This window comes from Python bivittatus, unplaced genomic scaffold (genome assembly GCF_059951505.1).
Source record: "Python bivittatus isolate LINGU-HERP-01145 unplaced genomic scaffold, Pbiv_v1 ctg000690_np1212, whole genome shotgun sequence".
NCBI lineage: Eukaryota > Metazoa > Chordata > Lepidosauria > Squamata > Pythonidae > Python > Python bivittatus.
The window spans coordinates 3,584,356-3,610,679 of NW_028277096.1; the positions used below are offsets into that span (position 1 = coordinate 3,584,356).

The following is a 26,324-nucleotide window of genomic DNA, read 5'->3' on the forward strand; positions in this document are numbered from 1 at the left end:
AAAAAAAAAAAATCACATTTTAAGATTTATATTCATTCCTTTGCCATGTGTACTTATAATTAGATTTATGTTTAAATTATGTATTTAATTTGTACACTCATCAATCACCATTCTCATTCATTTAATTTTTTTTTTTTTTTGGTGGAATGGTCCAATTACTTTGTCCCTTATTTTCTGTATTTTCTTGTGTTGTTTCCACCCATCCATTCATGTTATCCAGCTGCCCACCCCTGATTGCATTCATTCAGAATGTTCCAGTTTCTCTCCCAGCTCATCTGTAATTTTCCCAGTATCACCATTCACTGGAGTCTAACATGTAACATGAAACTGTAACCAATCTATGGATTCCTACTTTAATACATACCCTGAAGAACCTAGATGACAGCAATTTATATTTTCTTACATACAGTTTAGTCCTTTATTCATAATTAAACCTATCTCTTCATTTTCCTGCATGTATTAACTCCATTTCACAAAATCAGACCTCTTTCATATAGAACTATTATATCTTTCTTTTTCTTAGTTTCACAGGCACAGAACATATATTTTTCTTTCATTTCATTTCATTCATTAATATGTGATATTTGGCATTTCATTTTATTTATTGGGTTTTGAAGACACTTGACTCAAAAATTACTCTGAGTGGCTACAGTCTTGTTATGTCCCAAGTTGCACTCTTCCATATGATACAGTTACCACCAGATGGGCCCACAGATATGGGTTTTAATTATGGCTTTGATCAATCAAGATCTTCACATAATAATTTTTAGTAAGGTAGAGACAATGTAGACTAGTTTAGGAATTTTAGTCATACCCACGACACACGCAGCTCTATCAATCATTTTTGGCATTTTTGCCAGTGTGCCATAACTGCAAGCAAAGCCTAATTTTAGCTGAAGCACACTCATGTTATTCTATGCAGGCTAGGACCTCTACTCTGATGCCAACACATCCCACTTACTAGGACGTATATGCAATATACTGTTGCAAACTCAAGATCCTCTCATGGTCCAGACAGAAGCAAGGAAAGTGATTTTCTGCAGGATTTTTGGAACACAGTTCCAATCATAGAGTAGCAAGTGAGAATACCGTAAGAGTCTTTTAAGGAAGCGGGAATTAGAGGTTGATCAGGGAGGGGCAGTCACGCTACAGGAGTTGGAAGACAAGACAGGAGGGCGGGCAAGTGGTCGTCGAAGCTTCTTGCGGTCATGGGCGGACGGTCGCAGCAAGGGAGCCAAAGACAAGGGCAGCGGTGGCAGAGCAGGAGACAGAGCACAAGGCTAAAAGGACCTCGAAGGCATCTTGGCCAGGACCTGCTTAGATGGCACCACTGGGATATGCTGGGATAGCTCAGAAGGGAGAAGGAAATCTCAAGCAAGGCCCCAAAGGAGAGCTGGAAGTTGAAAGGCGAATCTGTGGGACCCCGCTATCCAGCCTCGGGTCGCCAGCCCGGCCAGCCCAGCGGTCCTTATAAGGGAAGGCGGCGGCGGCGGCGGCGGCGGCGGTGCAGGGTTGCGACGGAGGTGGTGCTGAAAGGACAGCTCCCGTCCCTCCCCTTCTCCCTCCCCCTTTGGAGCTGAGCGGCGGGTGCTGCCTGCAGAACGCGCCGCCTAGCCCAGCACAGCCGCCGCGGGAGCCTCGGCAGCGGCAGCAGGACCAGGAGCAGGAGCAGGAGCAGCAGCCATGAGCCAGGCAACCGCCGCCTCTCCTTCAGCAGCAGAAGTAGCCGCCGTGTCCGCTCCCGCCTCCCGCGGGAATCCCCAGCAGCCGTCCGCTGCCGCCGCCGCCGCCGCCGCCCGCGTCTCTCCCAGCTCGGCGGGACCATGAAGCGGCAAAACGTCCGGACTCTGGCCCTGATCATCTGCACCTTCACCTACCTGCTGGTGGGCGCCGCCGTCTTCGACGCGCTGGAGTCCGAGGCTGAGACGGCCGACCGGACTAATCTGGAGCAGAAGCAGCTGGAGCTGAAGAGCAAGTACAACCTCTCCGAGGCCAACTACTACGAGCTCGAGGGGGTGGTGCTGAAGCTGAAGCCCCACAAGGCCGGCGTCCAGTGGAAGTTCGCCGGCTCCTTCTACTTCGCTATCACCGTCATCACCACCATAGGTAAGGCAGAGGACAGCAGGGCTCCGGCAGCGCCTTTCGCTGCGGCCTCCGGGCGCTTTCCGCCCGGCCCGAGTGATCCCCGGCTGAGATTCCGCCCCCCCCGCCCCCGCCCAACACGCACCCGCACCTTCCGCCTGCCCACTTGTAGTTTGTCTTCGGCTTTGTTTGGTGCCGGACCTTTCGGCTGCTTTAGGAGTCCCTCCCCGTTCTCGCGACCAGGCTGGAGCAGATCGGCCAAGGAGAAGAGTTCGGCAACTTATTCTGGAGAAGGAGAAGATCCAAGAATAGGGACTGGCGCCCCTGTTCTCAGATAGGTCACTACTTTCGGGGGGGGGGGCGGCAGAGGGGCTATATCCGGCTTCCGTCTAGCCTTCTCCAAGCTGCTTTACTACTGTCCCATCAACCCAGCACAGCACAGCCGCTCTTTCGCTGCCTGGGTGTGATGGGCGTTGTAGTCCCAGAGTACGCCGCCTGCGAATAGTTTTCTCTAGGTGGCTCTTAAGCGCTTGACTATACCTCCTTCCCTGCTCTACCCCGCACTCCCGCCCCTGGCTTCCTTCCGTCGCTTTGGCGCTTTCCCCTGGGGGAGGAACGCTCGGGAAGGCGTCCCGTTCCTCGGCGGCGCCGGGGCACCTCGGATTCCCGCCCTTGTCCTCGTCGAGTCAAGCGAATGGCCTCGGGGCTCTTTTCTGGAGGCTCCCCAGCCTGGCTGTGGAAGAGTGTGCGCGTGTGTGAAGCCTGCAGTGCATGCTAAAGCAGGGGGAACAATGGAGACAAAAGGTTTTCCACTGAAAACAGAGCCTTTCTCTCTTCTTTTCCCCCACCCCGAATTTGTTTAACCCGGCAGCGTGTGTGCTGCATCTGAAGGCGTGATGTGGGTTCCCAATCGCGCGCTCTGTGTAATCTGTTGTAGCAGCTGCCAAATTTGGGGTGGGGGGGAGGGAGGAAGAGAGCACTTGTGGGGAAAATTATCTAGAGGGTTCCAAATAAGGGGCAAAGCTCTCCTCCACCAAAACCACCTCAGATTGGGTAACTCTTTTGTGCTGAAGAGATGAGAAGCACAACTGCATTTCAGCCACAATCCTAAACATGCTTAGCCCAGAGGGTGAGCTCCATTAGGCCCAGTGTAACTCTTCTGAGTAAATATGCCCAGAAGTGAGCTGTTGAAATATCTGTTACAGTATAGAACAGTACAGTATACAAATTAAAACATCCTTTGCCTGTTTAAGTAAACAGACTTACTTGCAGAAAACCCCACTGTATAAAATAGGGTTTCTTCCTATGTGAGCGTGTCCAGGACTGCAGCCCTAAAGAGTTGTAAAACAGTTTTATTCTGTCTCTCCCCAACAAGTATCTCCCCTCCCGTCCTTACCAACCCACCCACCACCACGCTCCCTCCCTCTCATCAAGGTCCCTTGATATTACTTAGACGTCCAAATATTCTCTTTCTCTCTCTCTCTCTTTCTCCCCCCCCTCCCCTTCTTTCAAGGGAGAAGAAATTGCTTCCTGGTTCTCTGCTGTCCTACAAGAGCTTGTATTACATATGGGTGGTTTCTGGAGGAAACCCATCTTGACTTTTGAACAATGTTTGAACATATGCATAAATGCAGGAGTGTCTTTGGACTCTGTCTGCAATGCATATGTTCCCAACCTTCTGAGTACCATCATGATGGGAATGGAGGGGGGTTCCCTTGATGAGAATCAGGAATCATGTTTGCGGTCTGCTGCACAGCAGGCTCAAGGATTCTTAGGTCTTAGAAGAATATCTTACATTAAGACAGCAATCCTCAACCTCTTTATGGGAGAGCACGTTTCAGCGTGTGAATGGTCTTACTGCTGACTAAATATGCTCATGATTTCCCTCATAGACCTCACCCACCTTATCAGGCAGGGAATTATTTCTGGTGCAATAAAGGGGCTGGTTATAGCAGGGTTGTTTCTATATTATAGGTGAGAATCGAGATGGGGAAGGAGCTCGCCCAGTGCCCCTTGGTGGAGAACTTAGAAAACCCAGTCACTTTAGTGCAAAATTATGCCATATTTGGATACCGACAAAGTTTTTCTTTATTTGCTGCTAACTTATTTTATGTAAGAACCCATGCCATCTCAGTTTGGGGTGAGGGGTTAGAAATTTTTTTTAAAAAACATTTGATTGCCCCACAGCTCATTAGTAAAACAGACTATTTGTGGGAAAATGGATAAGGGTTAGTACTGACTGTAACAGATGAGTTTTCAAACTGCATCGCAAGATTTCACCTTTTCCACTCTATTAGCAAGTGAGTGCAATTTCACAGTAAATGTTATTATTGCATCTAAACAATTGTATTCACATTTAGTTTAAAGTGAGTTCTGTTGAACTCACCAGAATTTACTATTAAGTAAACATATACTCATGTCATCTGTTGAGTGAACACTATGTTCTGTTTATTTTTGTTCCACCATTTCTGTTCTTAACAGGACAAATGGCTTTTCTTTGATGCTTTTAAAACTAAACATTATACATTTTACAATGTATTAAGCCTGCTGCAAATAGAGCATTTTTAAGGACAAATGCAACTGAGTACAGTGTGACATGCAGAGGAAGAGATCAGTTTAAGCTCCTAATTCTTGCTTGCAATCAGATTAATTCCTGATTTATGCTGCTGCTACATAACAGAGTGGAATTCTGGCCAAAAACTCACACAGACCAGACAGCCTTGAAACAGCTTTCAATGAGTCCAAATTATTTTTTGAATCTCTGGCTCCTGAAGCATTTCTCTGTACCATGTCCTTCTAAGACAGCTCTTCCTGGTCTCAATCATTGTACCTTATTTTTAGAACATTCCCTTTGCTTTGGATCATTTCTTGTAAAAATGCAAATCTTCATGTACTGTCTTTCTCTTCATGTTCACAAAACTCTTTTAAGAGGGGCCAACTCTTGTCCTATCTAATATAAGTAAAGCCAAAAGAATGACAACAGAAACAGCCATAAAATAATTAAACCCCACTCACTGATAAATGCAGTAATTGTCACCGATAACCAAAAGCTGAAATACCTTTTGAGCAACCTTCTAAAAAAAGATGGATGTTGCATCTTCTCTGAAAAAGTGGAGCAGCTGCAAGCCGTGCAGGTGAGCATCCTTCTGCCACCCTGAGGCAGTCAGAGGAAGGCCGTGTGGCTTGCTCCACAGACCTTTATATAGTATAGGCATAACAAGTAACACGCACTTTCAGGAACAAAAACAATAATTGGATGAATGCGGGGCAGAGGTATCTCTGAAGCTAGGAGATGCCAGACTAGGAAGGATTGCAGGGTAGTAACAAGACCTCTGAAACTTCACTCAGAAACGAATTGAGAGCTAGTGAAACACTCCCAGATTTAGCCAAGTGGATCCCTGGAATTTGGACTTTACCAAAAGATGGTCACTGTACTGCTATACATTTCCATGTGGGGAGGGGGGAGTGACATCACATGTGTAATGATATCACTGTGCCTTTGCCATCCTGGGGGCTTATATTAGATGCTTATGCCTACTGACTGAAGAGTCCAAGTCACTTTTAAGAACAATTTAGTAAAGCAGTCTCTCTTCAAAGATGCAGAAGTATGGATCAGTTGATGCCTAACGAAGCCCCAAGTCCACGTTCTCACTGCCCTTTCAGCATATGGCCTTAGCCCTTGCTGGAATTCCATATGCTTTGATCTTGCAAATGTGCCTTCTGCTAAAATCATAGGGAATACTGTAGTTTCCCCTTGGTAGGCGTGTGCTTGACTTTGATAAAACTGAATTTATTCACAAACTATGGCTGGGATCGTGTGTAATGCAAGCAAGGATTGGTATGATTTACTAATTACAGTAGCTACGTTTGGTACTGTGGGCCTTGAAAGAAACAAAGCATCTTTTGGTTTAGCACAATATGTGTACCCAGCCAACGACTTTGTGGAGCTCGTGGCTGAGATAGCATAGGCCTCTGGTACAAGCAATGACGATGTCACATGCATCATGACAACAACACAAACTTAAATAAATTATGTAATTTGCATGGTGATATCATGATGCACATGACCACGTTTGCTTTTTCCCCCCCTTTTCCCATGCCCATAAACCTGTCCCCTGCCTTATTCTTGTGACTGCCACCTTGCTAACCAACTCTCATGGAAAGTAAGAAAGAAGTATGGCCAGAAGTCATAACGGTTGAGTTCGCCCAAAACTTGAGTTAACAAAAGTAATTACAGTGTTTATATAAGATGCTATGCTCAAACCAACCAACCATATTAGGACTTAATATGGTGGCTTGGTTCATATTTTATGCTGAGCCACCAGCACCCCCCCCCTTTAACTAGTTTATTGTTCTGTGAACTTCCAAGGCAGATGTCAAAGCCAATACTACCCGAGGGGCTGTCAGTGAATATGAATCTAGGATTTTTGCAAGATCAATGAGAAAACTGAGGAGCACCACTGGAGTTATGTGAAATTATTTTGGGGGGGTGGTGGAAACGGGGGGCAGTCTTTATTTAAAGTAATTTTAGTTTTAAAAAAATTGTGAACTATCAAGAAACCTAGCAATTAACCATAAATGTTCTCTCCTTCCACTCCACTTTTTAGCTTCATTAAAGATAAAGACTGAGTCAAGAAAAATCAATAAAAAAAAGAACCCAACTTAGCAGGTTGGCTAAACCACCAGAGTTACTAGCCAAGCCAAAAATACGCTGCAATAACAGGAATCACTTGGCATCTGAAAGCAGCAAGGATGCCAAACTGTCGTTCTGAATCAGGGCATTCCACAATCTCAGGGGCATGGCTGGAAAGGTCCTATTCCATTTATCCACCCAGTAAAAATAGGATACAGAACAAGGGACTTCCTGGATGTAAGTGGATTGTAAGAAGAGGGGTGGTTTTTAGGTACAAAACTGGTGACAGGTGACAGGGTGGAGAAGGAGGCATGCAGAGAAGGAGCTGAAACAGCTCTGATTAGTTATTCAAACTGGTATTTCTTTCACCAAATAGCAAAACATTGTGGAGAGGCTAATGGTAGATCGAAGTGAGATTGCTAAGGACAGGGTGGGAGAGTTTGTGGTTCAGCATTTTGTGGGAACTCAACTGCTCTCTTAGAATATTGCATGAACCAGGCCCTTAAACCATATTATGGTTTCTTCAACATAGCATGTTCCCCTTGCTTACCCAGATTTAAGATTGAGCGTGTCATGTGAACCTAGCAACTGTTCCATTTTTGCAAATTCTTTGTGCTGCCTGCTTAACCACAGTGAAGGATGTGGTGATATGCAGATAACTCAGGCTCTCAACCTGGCACAGAAATCAGTTTTGATTTGACTCTGGGTACAATGACATTCATGCAGCCTAAAGAGTCCCAAATGGGAAGGGACAGTGCTAACTCAATAGCACAGCTTCTGCTTCAAAGCGCCAGGTTCATTCCTCTCCTAACCTGCTCTCTTGGAGATATGTTTGGGACATCACAGCTGTCAACTGGAGTGATAGGCGTCATCCAGCACATCTGGAAGGGTCCTCGATGGGGGGAGGCTGTTTCTGGAAAAGGTTTGATGGTCTTCGGTAAGGTTCTTTAATTGTTGTGGCTGATGATGGTGATGCATTAATGATAGATTGTATGGTGTTACCCCAATTGCCCTTGGATACTTTACAGAGAATCAGGATCTAAATCTTATGATAGTGATCACAGCAACAGTCTTACTGCTTCTACCACTACTACTAACTTTCAGCCCTTCCAAAGGATCTGCCTCTGATGGCAGAGCTAAGAATAATTCTGGGAAAATTCTCAAGTTGCTGTGACTGTGTTGAGTTCAGCTCTTGATGGAATAGGCTTCTATTTAAAGCAGTGCTTCTCAACCTTAGCAACTTTAAGATGTGTGGATTTGAACTCCCAGAATTCCCCAGCCAGCATGGCTGGCTGGGGAATTCTGGGAGTTGAAGTCCACACATCTTAAAGTTGCTAAGGTTGAGAAACACTGCTTTAAAATATGCTTTTTATAAAGAAGTGAGCTTCACTGAGAGATGCTATTGAGTAAACATGTTCAGGTTCAAGTTAACTATACATTATGCATAAATTCACTTTTTAAAAGGAAAGGGAATGTTAAAGAGATTTGAGAAGCAACTTGATGTGGAATGGCTGCTGGTGCAAATGGTCCCTGAAAAGATAGATTGATCTGCATCTTGTATAGAGAGAATTCAGGATGATCTGAGCAGAGAAGCAGCAAGAAAGATGGATGGATGGATGGATGGATGGATGGATGGATGGATGGATGGATGGAAAGAAAGATGGATGGATGGATGGATGGATGGATGGATGGATGGATGGATGGATGGATGGAAGGAGCTTCCTCACAGATTCTCTATTCTCTTCTTACTTTTTTAAAGTGGTGTATGGGCTTCCTTACATGGATTTGTGTACATACATTTTTTCTTTCCCCACTGTACATTACAAACACACATTTCCTTAAAACTGCTATGTCCCAGGAGTTTTGAGTATAAAAACTGACAAAGAATCAAGCATCAGGAGAAATTCAGGATTTGTGAAATAAATGAAAAGCAAATTAGAGATTTTCTGCTCCAAATTCATTTTGGGCACATAGGCTACCCACTGCAACTCATCTCCACCTTTCTTCTTTTAGCTGCTTTCCAAATCTAAGGTTAGAGCAGTGTTTCTCAGACTTGGCAACTTGAAAATGTGTGGACTTCAACTCCCAGAATTCCCCAGTCAGCCGTGTTAGAGTGTTAGCTCCTAAAAGTGGGACCGTATAGAACCCTTGCAAGAGCAATAGATACATGGGGCTTCTATTCAGACCAAACACAAAAGGGTGTGGTTAAGCATGTTCCATATCTCTGAAGAATAATAAATTCTAGGGGGTGCAGATTTCATTCCCTCTTCAAGGAGATCAGCGGCATTCTGTAATTTTTTTGCATATATACAGGTGGAGCTTAAGTAGAGACATGGATTCAACGGAGCCTCATTTGGGTATTTATTTGCTGAATTGATTTCTATCCTGTTTCTTATGTCAAAAGACATTTCATATTTTCAAGTTATTGATACTTCCAGTCATTAAGAGTCATTTGCTTATAATTTCCTTAACAAAGTGGAGGTTTGCCTGGGCTGTCCAGGGATTCTGCTATATCCTAGCTTTGCAGTCATAGGAGTGTCATTGTAGCGAAGAGAACTGGAGTAGAAGGAATTGTAAGCTGAAGGTTTAATCACTAAATCTTTTAGCAGCCAACCATTTTGTGGCCAGGCTACTGGATCTGCTTTTGTGGCCACTTGTCTTTCCTTTCTGCTTTATTGGGTTCCAGCCAAGGCTTCAAAAAGCTTGTCAGTAATTTACCCAAGTCTAAATTCTAAAAAGACAGACACACAACACACACAAGCATTTGAAATGAAATGTGAAGAAAGAGGAAGATATGGGGATCGTTAGCAAAGAGGAGGTTGAAGGCTAGCAGCCAAGCGGTAGAGAAAGAGAGAAGTTGCGGAGTGAATAAAAGCAAGGCTTTACTTTCAAAGAAAGAACCCAAAACTGATTTCCAAAAGAGTGATTAACCTTTTACTTTTAAACTCAGGAGCAGAAGCACCAGAACTGATAGGCTTGTGCAGTCCATGAATTGTGACCAGCATACTTATATTGGGGCAGACCAGTCTTCCTCACATTAAGGGACATCCTTGACCCTTGAGAGATAGGCTGGCACAAACACATGGGGTTTCAAGAAGATATCTTACATGTGTAATTAAAATTTAAATGAATACATTTCACGTAATTAGACTCCATGCATTTAATAATTTATCCGCTCAGTAACAGTAAAAATCACAGTTCATTAGTATCATTCAGGAGGCTGCGCTCTGATTCAACAAAACCTCTTCATTTGGTCTCAAGGAACTTCCCTTCAGCCTGTCCTGATGTATTATTGATGTCATCTGTATCCTACCTTTCTACTTGAAATGGTGCTCAAGGTGGCTAGCAATAAATTATGATAAAATAACATTTAGAAAAAAAAAATCATTTGGAATCAAGAAGAGTGCCCATCACCAGGCAAACACCTACCTTTTATCAACAAAGCTGCTCAAAGAGACAAAGCTTGTTTGGCTAAAAATGTGTTTGTCTGCTTGGGAAGGTGACAGAAATGAAGTTAGCCTGGTCAGAAATATGTGCTAAATCTTGGGCTCTCTTTGGACTGCTTGTGCCCCTCGACTCGTACCCCTATCTTGTGTGCAAATGCTGGCAGAAGGAACCTCAGATCAAAAGAATGGCAGGGAGACCACCGCATGGCCTCATTTGTGTCAATGACTTCCTCTGCCAGCTGGCTCTGCCACGGCACGTGGCAGCTCTGAAGAGTGATATGGTGGAAGAGCCCCTGGGAGCAGGGTAGCCTCTCCAATTCTCCCTGTTCCCCACTCCACCCCCAGGACAGAATGTACGCTATCTCCGGCATTTCTGCCCTGGCCTTGACTGAGCAGCACCGCTCTACTGCTCAGAATTACCCTTGGCTCCACTCATGTGGCCACGCTTATCTCCCCAGTCATTTCCTGAATTGATTTTCTGATGGTCAAGGAAATCTTCAGTGGAAGAATGAATCTCTAGCAAAGTCTCCATGGCTATTGTTTGGCCCCAAACTATAATTCAGCTTGTCAAGGACTTTGGCATCCATAAGAGATGCTGACACAGACCCCCACTGTGCTTGCTCTGGTGAAGCCGGATTGGCTAAGCGGTAGTTGTTTTCATGTTAAGCCTGCACAGATTTTGGAAGGGGTTTTTCTCTTAAAAGCTTTCTCGGTGTTGCAAAGCATTATGTGAGCAAAAATCTACAGGGGAAGAATCTATTCTGTAGCCAGCATGACCTTCTCTCATTTGGGAATATCATTTATGTTCCAGTGCCCCTAACAACCCACCGCTTTTCACCTGTAGATGCTATCTCAATTGCACTGATTGTAAACTAGACCAAAACTAAAATGTAAATAATCAAATCTGCAACTGTATATCAGAAATGAATAGAAAGAGCAGGCTGCTTGAGCAAGTTGGTAATAGGGAAGCCATGCGCTCTTCTGTCAATCTGACCATTCAGTCAGAGAGCAGGAAAAAATGCCAGATGTCGCAGGGCTGTGCAGTGCTTTGGATATGATTTCAAAAAAGTTTCTTGGAACAAGTGGTTGCACAAATGCAGCCCTTGCCTGGAATTCCTTACAGCAGCTCCCTTTTCCTGGAATGACAGAGCAGCTCCTTTTCTTAAAGGGCCAGGAAGGCTGATTTAATGTAGGTGTTGTGATCTCATGGAATCTGTGTAGTTCTTGCTATCTTGATCTTGCCCAACTGATCAGGGTTAAATTAACTCTAAGCAAGATTGAATAAATTTTGGGCTATATCTGGGCTACAGTCACCCTTTGGGGGAGATGGGTGGCATATAAATTTAATAAATAAAGTAAAATAAATTTAACCTCCTGGCAGCAAACTGACTGGATCAGTTGACTCCTTTATGGTGGGTGTTCCACAACGTAGTCCTCTCCCCTCACCAATTCAGTGAAGTGTACTATGGGCTATATCATCCCATTATTTTTTCTTGGTATTGGATTTGGATCTGCCAATGGAAAAAGTCATACAAAGAGTTCCCTTGCCCCATGTGCCAGAAACCATTGCACAAACACATTACTGTCCAGGCAAGGCACTGGTATTTCTTTCATACAAATTGAGGGTTCTCTTCTTTTTTGCCAGATATTAGCCCATTTTGGCAAATGATGCTTTTTCCACAAAGTGGTCATTATGGCCACCTTGCATTTGTACCTCTCCTTGCTTGTTCACCATGCAAGGCTAGGGATTTCTCTACTCTTGTCTGAGAGAGAAAATAGTGCTCCATCAGGGAAGACATAGAATATGGATTGCTAGACAGGGAGGAGATCCAAGGAAAGAGGAACAGCTAGAAGCAGAACTTTTTGTAAATCCAAATTTCAGTTCTGTGAATCATCATCATTAAAGTACAAGCTGCCTTGGGGAAGGCCCAGATTCAGTAGCAAAATACATACATACATACATACATACATACATACATACATACATACATATATATGAGGTCCCAGGTCAGATGCGGCAGCTTTTCCAGAGTCTGAAGAAGACATTTGCTGGTGACTAGATGCATCAGAGATTTGACTCCGTCTAAGGCAGCTTCATGTGTGAGATGTTTACCTGATGTATTCAGTGTGTTGTGTGAACTTTTAGAAAGGCACTCTCAAAGCAAGACTTTTGAACTTATTGATCATTTGAGATCAGCTTTCTTCCTATGAAACAGCTGATTAGGCTCTCTGAGGCACTCTTCCAATGTCCTGTTTAATCCACCATTCTGATGTCCTATATAATCCACCACTTGTTTCATTCTGCTGCCTGAGGCATGGTATCATCCTGCTTCATGGGAGGGCCTGTCTTGCCTCCCGCTTGTTCGGTGATGTGTGCTTCCATTCTGACACCAGCCTCAATGGAAGTACTACATTGTCTAGGCAGGTTACTATGAGAGAAAGCAGACCTTAAAGTCCTTGGATTCTCAACTATGGAGTGCTTTAAAGGTCAAACACAGTAGCTTGAGTTGGGTTTTGAAGCAAAACAGGATAGATCTATCTGAACTGACAAGACATACTCTTAATAAATTGTTCAAGCCTAAATCCCGGCTGCCATATTTGGAACCAGTTGACTTCAAGGGCAGACTCATGCATAATGTAATTCAGTAGTCAGTCTGAAATTCTATCAAAACATATGTTATGCACATGAAGGGTCTTTGTTGCCATACCCACAAGTTAGAAATACTACTGTTATATTACCATGGACATTTGTACCTAATATCACAAAACTGGATCAAATTTTCATCCTAATCTTTCAAAGAGAGTGCAGTTCCACACTAAATGTAATTCCTTTTCCCAATGCACACCCACATTGCCTCTTTTATCAGGATTTAGATTCAGTTTATTGACCTCCTCCAGTCCATGATCAAGTTCAGGTACTGATTCAGATGACAGGGAGAAATAAGAGCACAGTATTGATGGTGTTTTAAATAAACATGTTTTTAAAATATCATGGGGCATCATAACACATCCCATTATTTTCAGCAGTAGTTTGTCAAAGCAGATCTTATAAAGAGGAGCCGAGACTTCACACCATCATATCTTTAATTCATGTAATTGGTCCAGAAGGCTATAATGGTTGATATGATTTAAGCATGTAGATAAAGCAAATGTCTAGTTTGTGATCCACAAAGCCTATAGATTCCCAAAGTGGGATTCTGGGTAGACTGAGAGAAGAAAAGGATCTTGCAAGAGACAGAGACAGAGATTTTTTCCTTCTCATACCAGACGCTCCAGATTGCAATCATCCAAGGTCTGCAAACCTGGAAGCTACAGAAGAGAGAGTCCAGGGAGCTTTGAGCCCAGTGTTTCGCAAACTTGGCAGCTTTGAGATGTGTGGACTTCAACTCCCAGAAATTCCCCATAGTTGCCTGGGGAATTCTGGGAGTTGAAGCCCACACTTCTTAAAGTTGCCAAGGTTGAGAACTACTACCTTACTGGTTTTAAACAAAAGCCCCTGATGCTTTATTCTAGTCTTCCTCTAATGCCAGGGTTGGACTGGTGTCCCATCTAATGATGTGCCTGTAGCAGTAAGCCACATTAACGAAAGGACTGTGCAGCATTCTGCAAATGGTGTTTCAGAGCATGCATGAGTATGGGCTTGTCTGCAACACTTCAAAGCCACCGCATCCTGCATACTTCTATGTGGAAGAGATGGCTACTGGCGGACTGAGGGCCGGTGTGTTGGAGAGGTATAGTAAGCATAGTATTAGGCTCAAGGTCAAAAAGGATCAGCTGAATACTGACCATGTACCACACAAGTACTGGGGCTCAGGTAGGGTTTACCCTTGTGCAGGAGTATGGCATTCACAGGCCTAATGCCACTCTCAGCCTCCAATCAATGCCCTCTGAGATCACCAAAAACTAACAGCAACATTCTGACAGTGGTTTTAAAAAAGTTTTTTATGACCTAGTGAGAATGTGGACTACAGTGTTAATTTGCTGTGGCCATTCCTTACAAAAATAATATTCTAATTTTTCTATGATTTCTGGTAGATGTAGCTGCTATATCCCCTAACCTTTAGTATTCTCAGAGGGATGCTGAATATCAGCATTGCTTTATGCAACAAGATAGATCCAACTGGAACAATAATATTTTCCCAACAACAAACTCTAATCCTTGCCCTGTAGTTTGCTGGTCAAAAGCTGTTCCTCATGATTGACTCTCCTGGCATGGTTACCAACCCTCCAATTCTGCCAGAATGTCCATCATCTGAAAGAAACCCCCCTTGGGGTAGATACTATCAAGATGAATTGGACAGGCAATGACCTCTGGAGTGCAAATGAGAAGAAACATGGTCTGCCTCATATTGTAATGCAGCAACATGTGGTATTAACTGGCTGTTATACTAATAACCTCAACAGTTCCTTTAGCAATCTCAAATTATTTATAAGAGGCTGTCACGGACTGTCTGTCTAGCTGGTGATCAATGTATAGCTCTTTTGCTTCCACGACACTGTTGCTCTTTGCTGATTCAGGGCCTGTTCTTCCTAGGATTTTAATGTTATTAATGGTGGTTGGATTTATTGTTGCTTTAGAAGGCATTTCCATTCTTTTTTTGGTAATGTTTTCTTTTCTAAAAAATGAGAATTGCTTGATATAAATAAATAGGAATGGGTTTGCGGTGGGTTGCCAAATCATCACAGAAGAGGAATACGATTCAACCACAGTGATGGATTGGCACTGGGAATCTGCTAGGTTGCCCAAACAGTAGGAGTTGGCAGGTGGACAGGTCAATCAGCTTATTTTTGAGAAGCAAAGAATAGAAGGCAACCATGTCCTTCCCTTCCCCAGGCAACAGAATTTCCTCTCCCTCAGTGGACATATGACACCCCAATCTATTAGTAGAGAGATTGGCTGGAATACAACTCAGTGGATTGCTGGGCCCAAAGAGGAAGGGGTGGCCTTTCAAAACATCCTATTCTCTCTCTCTCTCTCTCTCTCTCTCTCTCTCTCTATATATATATATATATATATATATATATCAACATCTTCACCAGGAACAACTGTCTGTCCAAGGCCTCTGTGAAGAATTGGGATAATGAAAAATAATTGGGCCTCAAAGGGGTGGCATTGACAGTGGGGATCCCTTTCTCATTGTCACACTGCAAGGCCACATTCCAAATGCGTTTTTTCACAATGGGCTGGGCCAGACCTCATAAATCACCTATAATAGGTCTCAGCAGAGGTCTATAGGTAACATAAGCTGGTGATGCAGTGATGCCAACCACTTTATCCCCACCACTCCCCAAACATTTCTCGTTGTCTTACACAACTAAGATCGGGTCTGCTCTATCGAACACATGTGGGAAGGGCAACTGACTTTTGCTTCTAGAATTAAGGGGCACATGTCATCTGGAATGTAAGTGCTCTCTATGCAAAAACAGAGATTCATTTTTATCACTGGAAGCTCAAATAACCACAGCTTCTGCTGTACTGTTCTAACCTTGCTACGGTAGCCTGTATGTTCATAAGACTAAAAAACATCTTTGTGGTGCTCCCCCTGAGAACAGTATGGGGACTCTGATTAGTGCAGAAGGCTGCTGTTGAGTTCCTCCTCAGCAGAACCCCCTTTGCCACCCACACAGAATACCTGTGCTGAAAAATCTGCCCTGGCTGATAACTGCTATGAACCAATGGCAAGCTTTTGTTGAGCCCCAAATTGTTCAAGACCAGATTATCTAAGGAACTGCCTACTTTTCTGATATAGCAGCCTTTTCATATCTATCTGGCTATAACATAGTAGTAGAGCTCCCCATGTGGAAGAAACATCTAATGTAAATTGGAAGTTACCCTTTCTTCAAGAGGTTCCCCCTCCCCCCCACAAACATTAAAAAAGTCTCTGTTTGCCCAGGCTTCCTTTTGTTTCTCTTTCTTTTCTCTCATTATCTGTCTTATTTATTCATATTTATTCCGTGTTGGATTTAATGTTCTATTACTTTGCTGTTTTTAATGTTTCTACTGATTTCTCATTTCACTTTTATTGTATTTCTTATACTTTTTCACACAGGCAGATAAATGATATTGAAATATTGCAAATTAATTCTGGGACAGAATGACAGAGGGAGTGGTTGGGTTTACACAACAAACCTTGGTTAAAATGGAATTGTGTCATTTGTTCAGTGTAAGGAATCCAGCCATTATTTTAGACCATCAAGCTAAGACACCTAAGAGTTTGTTTGGTGGCAGTTGGGGTGGAGTGGGGGAGCACAGCACTGTTATTTGAACACAGAAATTATGTTTTGTAAAATTAAGTTTAGGATGAAGCGTGCCTTTGGTGGTATGTCACCATTTTGGGAGGCTTAATGTATTTTTAGTAGCATAACTAAAATCAACTATTAGGGCTCCTGTGTAGAAAAAGGTTCAGCAGCAGAACCTGTTATGCTAGACCAGTGTTTCTCAACCTTAGCAGCTTTAAGATATGTGGACTTCAACTCCCAGAATTCCCCAGCCAGCATAGCTGGCTGAGGAATTCTGGGAATTGAAGTCCACATGTCTTAAAGTTGCTAAGGTTGAGAAACACTGCCTTAGAGGTTCATGGAGTATTGTGACAATGATAATAAACCACATTGTGAAACTGCCTGGATCTGGAGTATGCTGGCTGGGGAGCAAAAAAAAAGGGTTGGGCTGCAAACAGAGCAGTTCAGGGTATCTGCAGGGTAGGTGGGGCCCAAAAATTCAAGAGGTGGTGGTTCTATCAAAGCTGCCATCTTGATTTTTAAAGGCCCTCTGTGGATGGCCCTGAGAGCAAGCGAGCTTACGGCTGCCCTTCCCCTGCCTAAAGGCTCTTAGGTAGGGTTAGAAGTGGACTGCTTCCCTCACAACTACTAGAAAAAAGATTTTCCCTTGTACGAATTATACAAGGTAGAAAAAGATTATTTTGAAACTCCTTCTGAGTTAAATCTTGCTGGGAATTTAAGAGAAAAGGGGAACAAAGATTACAATTACATCTACCTGTTACAAAACTGGGGATTACAAAGTTACTATACTGCTGCACTGCATAGCAGGAAAAGTTGTAGAAATATATAACAATCTCCTTAATATCTATACAGGCCCAGCAAATAAGACCAACAGGGGTCATGGTTGCATTTACAAATGATTATGAGCCTAGAAGAAATCCTGTTTTTGAGCTGTTCCAGGTTTGGCAACTTTCTTATAATGAACCAGGAAGGCTAGACATTTTTTTTTTTTGGTCACAATGTACAAAGAAAAATCTAAGTGTTGTGAAGTTGGGGTTGTATAAATCCCAATGCTCAGAAACAAAATTGCCTGCATACTCAAAGCAAAGTTCCTGGATAGCCATAAATTAGCCCTTAGTGCAAGCCGCTGGTACCTATAGGGCAAAGAGATTTATTAGGCCAGGTAAGATAGTGGCTGCAGAAACCAAAGTCTTTGCTATTCTGCAAAAGCACCCAAAATCCCATCAGGTAGGGGGAAAAAAGGCTTGGGAACAAGCTTCTGCAGTAGATGGTCTCGCAACTACAAATTGCAACTTTTGTGGGAGCTGATGTGTGCCCACAGGCTTACGCAGTGCCTACCTTTTGGTGAAATCTGCAACTAATGTTCAGTGAGGAATAATTTTGCTAAAATGTGCAATGCATAATTTGTCCATTCTCATTTCATCAGAGATATTAATGCCCTGTTTTGGGAAGCAAAGACTAGAACCAGCAACAAAGCATACAAATTTATTGGCATAACACAGTCACACCCACTCACTGAAGTTGGCCTCCTACTTGCTTTTAAATTGGACATTGGAGCTGATGCCAACAAAGTTCCCCAGCAAATTACAAATTACCTGCAGGATGATGTGCACAAATCAAAAGTAAGTTTTCTTTTGGAAGAACAAGGGTTTTTCCTTAGAGGAGGAGGAGGAGGAGATATCAGGAATGAGGAAACTGAGTTACCTGTTTGGACCACGGGCTCAGGTTAAGAAGTAAAAGGGATCTGGTCCTTGCAACATCTTCCAGTTGGAGCTCTGATCCCAACACCGTGTCACAATTGCCAAATGAAGGAACAGAGGACTGAACAGCATAGCTGGGTTGGGCTTCTGGGAGAGAGAGCCTTCTATGGAGTAAGAACCACGATGACTGCTAGCTGAGCCTAGGCAAGGCCAATTACTGAGAATTTTATAAGGCTAAGGCGGTTGCTGAAGATAACATTCAGTTTAGCTCATTTGAACATTCAGAACGTTTGACTATGAATAGTTTCCATGGATATCTCAACCTTCACCTGGATCAAAATCACTCTTGCAGCTTGACCCATCTTGAGTCTCTTACAATATTTCTTGGATTTGGACCTACAGGTTGGTTTGAATAACCCTTTGGCTCTATAGCCTCTATTAAGACTGATTTACTAGCTCCTGACATCAGCTATCTGACTATTCTCTCCCACACTCCCGGTATCTCCATGGGACAGAACAAAGAGTCAGACCAAGAAGTTGCTGCCATTGTAATGCAGATCATCCCAATGCAAACAACTTACGGTAACTTCATATGTCACAAATACTGGAGATCCACCATTTCCTGACCAGGTCATCTTGTGTAGTCCTTGACTTGAACTGATAAGTCTAAATATCACCTTTAAATGAGCTCCAAATTGCTACCAATGGTGAAAAAATCCAGAAAGATCCTAACTGTTGTGTTTGCTTCCCTGAAGGCAGTTCTGGAAGACCTTGAAAGCAAAAGAAGTCACCAGTAGATTGACTAAACTATCATGCAGTTTTAACATAATGCAGACAGCACCATTTCAAAAGGCTGTCCTTTGGCAGCATCAGCCAATGAAGCCTTTTGACAAAAGAATCATGACTACTTTGGTGACATTCTAAGTGCCATGTTTGCATTTAGCCTGAGCTAGACCTCCTTTGGTTTGATGTTTGGAAATTATTTCCAGTTACTGTATAGGGATCAGGCAATTGTTAGGCAATTTATTCATGTAAGCTGCCTGGAGTCACCATGAGTGAGTTGGGCAACTATATAAATTGCTTAAATAAATAAATCAGCCTTAGACATTAGGCAAAAGAAAGAACATTGAGTAATAAGTATCTAGAGATGGAGGTGGATATGACGCTGACGCTTCATGGGAGATGCTGGGACAGTTGCTTTCTCAACCAAGGCTTGCTTGAGAAAGCAACTGTCCCAGCATCTCCCATGGAGTGGGCACACATGGAAGGCACACACACATTAAAATTAATCCATTCAAATGCAATCCGAAGAATTATTTCAGTATTGTGTTTCCCCACACTCCCCTTTATTGGGCCAGTGGCTTCAATCAACAAACCACCATGGAGAAAAGATGATAGGATGCAGAGAGAAGAAATAATGGCTATGTAGGATGAGGAGGTCAAATGAATATTTTGTCATGGAGCTCCTCAACATTTTAAAAAGGATTGACACAAAGCTTAATTCCAAAACCTGCTTTTTGAACATTAGATGTAATTACCAGACAGTCCACTTGAGCAGTGCATCCTTTGGTCTCCATGAAAAAAGTGCATCCTAGTTCTTGTGACACCATTTAGGGAGTAGAGCTTCCAGATCTTGGAAAGAGGACCATTTAAAAATGTTTTTGAGCCCTGGACATTACCTTTTCTGAACGTATAAGCTCCAAGGTGGGGGTTGTATGTATGACAGTGGGCAGTGTTCTTTGTTCACAGCTGCAGAGTGCTGTGCCAAGTGGTATGCCCGCTGGGCTTAATTTTAGCTCTACCTTCAACTACAGCACAGAAAGGAACATCCGGGTGGTGTCATTAGCCCAGCTGGCATGGCCCACAAGGCAGCTGCTGTTGTCTATCAAAGGCCGGATCTTGGGGCTTTAGTGGTGCTCAAATCCTATCCTATCCTATCCTCTTTGCCGAATACACCAAATGATTCCAAGCTGTCATGATCTCCAGGACCGTTAATAAAGGCCAAGAATTAAAGCCACCAAAGGACTCCAATGGGACTACACCGTCTGACCTCGGTCCAAAATTTTCCAGCGATTCCCTTCTCAGTCACGAGCGTGTGGCTTGAAAACTCTGAAAAGGCATGGAGGGAGCTGCCTTCTATGGACCTGGAATTTAGAAGCCCCTCAGAATGACAGAATGGATTCCAAGTTTTGTAAGATACCTGGAATGATTAAGGATTGAATCTAGGGTTTTCTGTATGTAAAGAAGATGCTTTGCCACAAAGCGGGGCTCCATTGGTCTGTGTGCTCATCCTGCTGTCCTCCAGTGCCATCATGAGGGTGTTTTTTGTTTTTTGGTGCTATGCCTTCTATTTTCTCTGAGGGTATCCCATTGTTTGTTATGTTACTGATTTATATAGGAGAGGGCAACTTGTGTCTGGCCCCAGGCAACCCTTGGCCAACTTTCATCCAGCCCTTGTCCTAATTTTAAAACTGATCTATTCTGAAAGAGATCAGTTCAGACCTCTGCTAAGAGCTATACGGTCCTTCCCAGCAGCTGTTGTTTGGGTGAGAGAGAAGAGGATAGCAGAAAGAAGAAGGGAAGAAGAGAGAAAAAAAGAGGGGTGTCAGAAAGGAAAAGAAAGAGAAAGAGAAAGAGAAAAAGACAGACCACTAGAAGAAAAAAGTATTTCCCTTTCCACATTGGCTTTGAATCCCACCCATTGCTTGCTTTACCCCATCTACTGAGATTGCTTTTGGGGGGAAAAAAAGGTTCTCCCCTTCTGTGGCTGTGACATTGTGATAGGTTCAGAGAAGGACCATGAAGATGGTCCTGGGACTGAAACTAACCCCGGAAGAGATTGAAAGGGTGGGTATGTTTAACCTTGAAAAAAATAAGGTCAGGATACTGTCATAGCACTCTTCAGATGCCTGAAGGATGCCATGCAGAAGGACATCAGGACCCGTTCTCTTTCATTCCAGAGTGCTGGACACAGAATTACAGATTTAAGCTAAGGGAGGTACATTCTGGTTGAATGTTAGAAAAAACATTTAAGCAGTAAGAACAGTTTGACACCAATTACCAGAGAAAAGGTGAGCTTCCTTTCTCTGGAGTGTTCAAGCTGAGCCCCAGTAGACATCTGGGTGGGAAGCTTCAGTTTGGATTCCAGCTTTGAGCAGAGGGTGGGAACTGATGACCCGAATGGGCCCATCCAGCTGTGGGTGTTTATGTGAGTTTACACTCTGTGAGTTTGTCTGATGAAGTGAGCCGCAGCTCGTGCCTTTAAATAACATTTGTTAGTCAGAAAAGCTGCTATCAGGCTCCTTCTGTATTGGCACAAGTTGCTTAACTGAAGTAAATGAAGAGAGTGTGGGATGCAAAGGCGATTCTCACAGGAGTCAGTGTTAATCCTGGGGTTCCCTGAGATTGCCTCCTGTCATGCGGAGCGGTTAACCCTCTCTTCTAGCTGCCCCACAGAAATGAGAGCTCAGAGAAGCCCTGCGCAAAGGGGCTGTTCTGAGCATCCTGTCTCTCTCTCATGTTTCTTTTTCAACCAGAGCAACCTTGCTCTTCACCAGCTGTCTGCCCCAACTTCCTGTAGGTAAATCAGGGGAGCTACAGACCGGCTTAAATCATTTATACAGCCAAGCCAGCTGTATAATAATCTCTGTGCCACGACATCCTTCATTGCGCAGCTTCACTATGCCTTCCTCCTTTCTGACCTCTACTGTTGCAGATTCTTCTCTTCTGAAAGCCCTGGATGATTTCCTTTAGAGTTTGAAAGAGTTTATTCAGTTATATATTTTATTTAAAACATTTGTATAGCCGCCCAACTTAAAACCAACTCTGGGCAGTTTACAACCAAGATAAGTAATATATACAGCCATAAGACAAACAAATAAAAGAATAAATGAGTTGCTCTTTTTTGTTTTCTTTGCACTTTTTAAACAGTCTCTCCATATTTAGTTTTCCTTCGTCAATGAAAATTTACTCTTTCCATACAGCTGGATTTCCTCTAGTTCAGTGTTTCTCAGCCTTAGCAACTTTAAGATGTGTGGACTTGGCTGGCTGGGGAATCCTGGGAGTTGAAGTCCACACATCTTAAAGCTGCTAAGGTTGAGAAACACTGGATTAAGGTGTTGGTCTAGGCCAGGGAAGATCAGGTTCAAGTCTCCCTCAGCCATGGAAATTCACTTGTGACTTTGGGCCATTCAATATGCCTCAGCCCAACCTACATCATAGGAACTATTGTGGGGAAAAACTGGATTAGCAAGTGCTTGAATTCCTGTTGTAAAGACAGGATTTAAATCTAACAAATTAATCAATTAGTTAATTAAGATAACCTCACTAATTTTAAAAGACTGTAATGTTATCTAAACATTATCTAGAATCTCACAACTAGAGATACCCAGATTGTAGGATTCTGTCCCCAGGAAAGCTTGCCTACTGACCTTTTTGATATAATTTTGGTGCCAGATGAAACTTTTCCCCCCTATTTGAGCAATCCAAAGTATTCACTACAGCTGTGAAAATAGTTTGAAAGAGGGACTTTGATGCACACACATTTTTCCCCCCAGTGAAGTGAATGGTGCTATATGTGCACACAGGTAAGGGAGTGGGCTCTAGAGCAGTGTTTTTCAAATTTGACACTTTAAGATGTGTGGACTTCAACTCCCAGAAAGCCATGCTGGCTAGGGAATTCTGGGAGTTGAAGTCCACAACCTTAAAGTGGACAAATTTGAAAAACACTGCTCTAGAGCATCCATGCACACCTGGAAAAAGATGCAGCTGTTTTAATGATGAAAACAAAACATGCTTTGTTCATGCTCCTGCAGACTCTAAAGTACCTTTTTGCACAGTATTTCCACATCCCAGAACTTTTAAATAATTGTTCCTTTTTATTGGTGCTTTTACTTAGAGTTATTGGTATCTTACTGTACCTTCAAACCCTTATTTATTTATTATTCTATAAACCACCCTAGTAATCCTTCACTAGAAAATACGTTATAAATCTGACAAATAAAGAGATAAATTATCAAGGCAGACAGCTTTTGCCTGCTTACATGCTAACTAGCCCTGTGTTATATTTGAGGCTGTTCTTCTGGTTGTGGAATAGAAATAACATTAATGATTTTTGAAGCAGATGATATTCTGCCAAAAGCCAAACATAAATTACTTTGTAGTGGGGAATGGGGGAGAACTTTCATTTTCAATTCTGCTGTTTTGAATTTGCACAGGGAAACCAACATCTTAAATGAATGTATATTAAAAAAAAAAAAGAACAACAGTAATATAAATGGAAATACCTGTTTTCTGATATGAATTTTCATTTCAGCAGTATACTCCTGACCCAGCGTTTTCTAGAAAGCACTCTCCCCAACTTTGTGCCCACATTCACTTTTCATTTGGCCTGTACTTGTGGGCAAAGCCTTTTGTCTATTCCTAAGCCAATTTTCTCCTTGGGTATAGCTATTGATGCTGCTGACATCAGCAGGGATCTTGGCCTGAACCACTTTTAGGAGAGATTGGCTACTCCCATTTTAAGCTCTCCTCTCACTTCATGAGTGTGCCAGGTCTCATAAGGGAGGAGAGTCCGCCTCCCTATCCCACACTCCAACGTATTTATCACAACTAGGTTAAAGGCTGCCTATTTGAGTAGCCATGAATTGGAGGGATATTAGGTGGGCTTTTGAAGAATGAGATGGAGCCAAAGAATCCTCATTTGTGTCTTTGCCTTACATCCTGAAAATCAGTATTCAAAGAATCACATTTTAAACCTAAGTCTTCTAGGCAAATGCTTTCAAATTTACATAATTTTGAATTGTTCAGTTTCTTCCATCTCTAAACTATGAGTACTGCATGGAGTTATATCTGCAATAGTAACTACTAACATGAATTCTGGTCTAAACCAGTGTTTCTCAACCTTGGCAACTTTAAGATGCCAACTCCCAGAATTCTCCAACCAGAGAAAGAGAGAGAGCAGGCTGGCTAAGGAATTCTGGGAGTTGAAGTCCATACATCTTAAAGTCACCAAGATTGAGAAACCTTGGTCTAAACAACTAATCATGGGACAATGTTCCTTTGGTTCTTCATCCATCTAGTCCAGAAGAATGTACTAGAGTCTAGTCCAAAGTCCAAAAGCAGACTTCTTTTCCTTCTCCGCTTCCTTTATTATCCCCAACTGGGTACTTTCCAGATGTGTTGAAACTATAACTCCCAGAATTCTTAGCTGTATAGGCATCCTGTTTCTGAGCTACTTCAGGGCACTATGTAGGAGAAAACATGACACATGCTTCAGTACAATTAAAGGGAGTACCAGGTTTGTTCAGGTCTTACTAAGAATAAACTCAGGTAAGAGTGTCTCCCATGAATAGGGTCTTGCCAAAATACCAGCAGAAGGGCTTATCTCAGCCAGGCTTCTATGGGAAGGGAGGATTCTCACATACAGCCAAAAATGATATTTTCTCATCCTCCCCAAAACAGGTCCCCCTTCCCCCCTAACTTTTCATTTCGGTGAAAACAGACATGCGTATATCTTTCATCAGCAATATTAGCACAGGATACTACAATATAGAGCTAGATGTGATGCATCAGTCACCAGAAGGGTTCACCCACACTTGAAGACAGCCCACTAACCATTTGTTGAAACCTGTCCCCACAACATAGCCTCCATCTCATCACTAGCTTGCTACTGAGGCAGGCTGAAGTTGGCATGAAAATAGTGCTTTCCTAGTACTTCAACGCAAGACCTCCCTTGCAGACACTGAAGGCCATATGGAAGAGGAGACTCTGGAGATCAGCGGTTAACCGGGCTGCACTTGGCCTGTGTGATGGAATAGTTAACAGACTTTGGGAAAGCTGAGGAGGAAACAGAACTATTGCAAAACAGACACCTCAGCCCAGGGGAGGAAGGAGCGTGAGAAAGAGAGCAATTCTACCTTAATTGCACTAGGTATAAGTTGAGCAGGACAATTGCTGTGACAGGCTTTCATGATTCTGTTACATTATTCTGCTAGCAGTATAGATCTTTCCAATAATCCAAGTGGTTTTTGTTTCCTAAGTTTACCAGCCCCACATGGCTTGCCATCTGGCAGGTCTGCTTTGGGACTGTCCCTCCTGTGTGATGGTTGCGCTCTGTGGCTGATTTTAGCTGTGGCTGGGAGAAAGACCAGACGCCCTGCTTGCATAGCTACTTTATTCTCTTTGGTGGCAGTGTGTGAGATGGCAATATGAGCCTCAGGGAAGACCAAATGCAGGTCTATCGAAGTGTCATTGTGTCAAAGTAAAGCTCACTGGTTTCTGTGATCCTGGACACTAATTAGGCTGTGATGGACCTTCATTCTTTCTTTGTTTAATCAGTGGAAATTGATAAGAATTCTGTCCATTTTCCTTTATAGCAGTGTTTCTCTACCTTGGCAACTTTAAGACTTCAACTCCCAAAATTCCCCAGCCAGCCAAGGTTGAGAAACACTGCTTTATAGTAACAAGAATAGTGGTGAACCCTCCCTCCCTCCCTTCCTGACAGGTTGACAAGATTGTACTATGGTTCATTTAATGGGAATTTTACCATTGTTGCTAACCTGTTGGTGACAGTGTACCAGACAGGAAGGTGTCATGTATGAAGGGGAGAGGGCTCATGTAAAAAGTCTGTTGGTAGAAACCACATGCCCTCAAAGGCTCACCCATGGAAAGGAAAGGGACTGGTGCTCGTTTTTCCAGCATGGGTGGGAGGGGTACATCAGCAGGAGAACCAACACAACGGGGACAGTGGTAAGTCCAGTCCAGGCAGAACACCTGGTCACACCATGGCCAGAGCAAAAGAAGAGCTGAAATCTGGAAAGAGATTTCTTAAGCAGGCTTGGTTTCCAGCTACTTTATATGCAGCAGTTCAACAGTGCAGAAAAGCTCTTAAAGGATGTTTTTAAATCAGTTTTCTCTATTGAATGCTAAACAAAGGCTAGACTGTATGTCTATATGAATGTGAGCTGCCCAGAATCAGTCTGGAGTCAGGCAGTACCTAAATTAAATAAACAAACAGATAAGTAAATTTTCCTGTTTAGCCTTTCTTCATACAGCTTAGCTTCTAGTCCCCTGATCATCCCTATCGATCTTCCTTGAACCTGTTTTTCATCCCCTGAAAACTTCCTAAAGCGGGTTGCCCAGAACTGGACATAATAGTCAAGCTGGGGTCTAATCAGTGCAGAATAAATAGAATGATTATTTCCTGTGATTTAGAAAATACAC

General features: G+C 43.1%; 1 protein-coding gene across 2 annotated transcripts in view; it reads left to right on the forward strand.

Moving 5' to 3' along the window:
• The first annotated feature begins 1,823 nt into the window (after positions 1-1,823).
• KCNK3 (potassium two pore domain channel subfamily K member 3) overlaps positions 1,824-26,324 on the forward strand; it is a 75,640-nt gene continuing 51,139 nt past the window's right edge. For both annotated transcript variants that reach the window (XM_025165972.2, XM_007427094.4), the window contains exon 1: positions 1,824-2,106. In XM_025165972.2, the coding sequence (XP_025021740.1) occupies positions 1,824-2,106 (283 nt within the window). The remainder of the gene's footprint in view (positions 2,107-26,324) is intronic.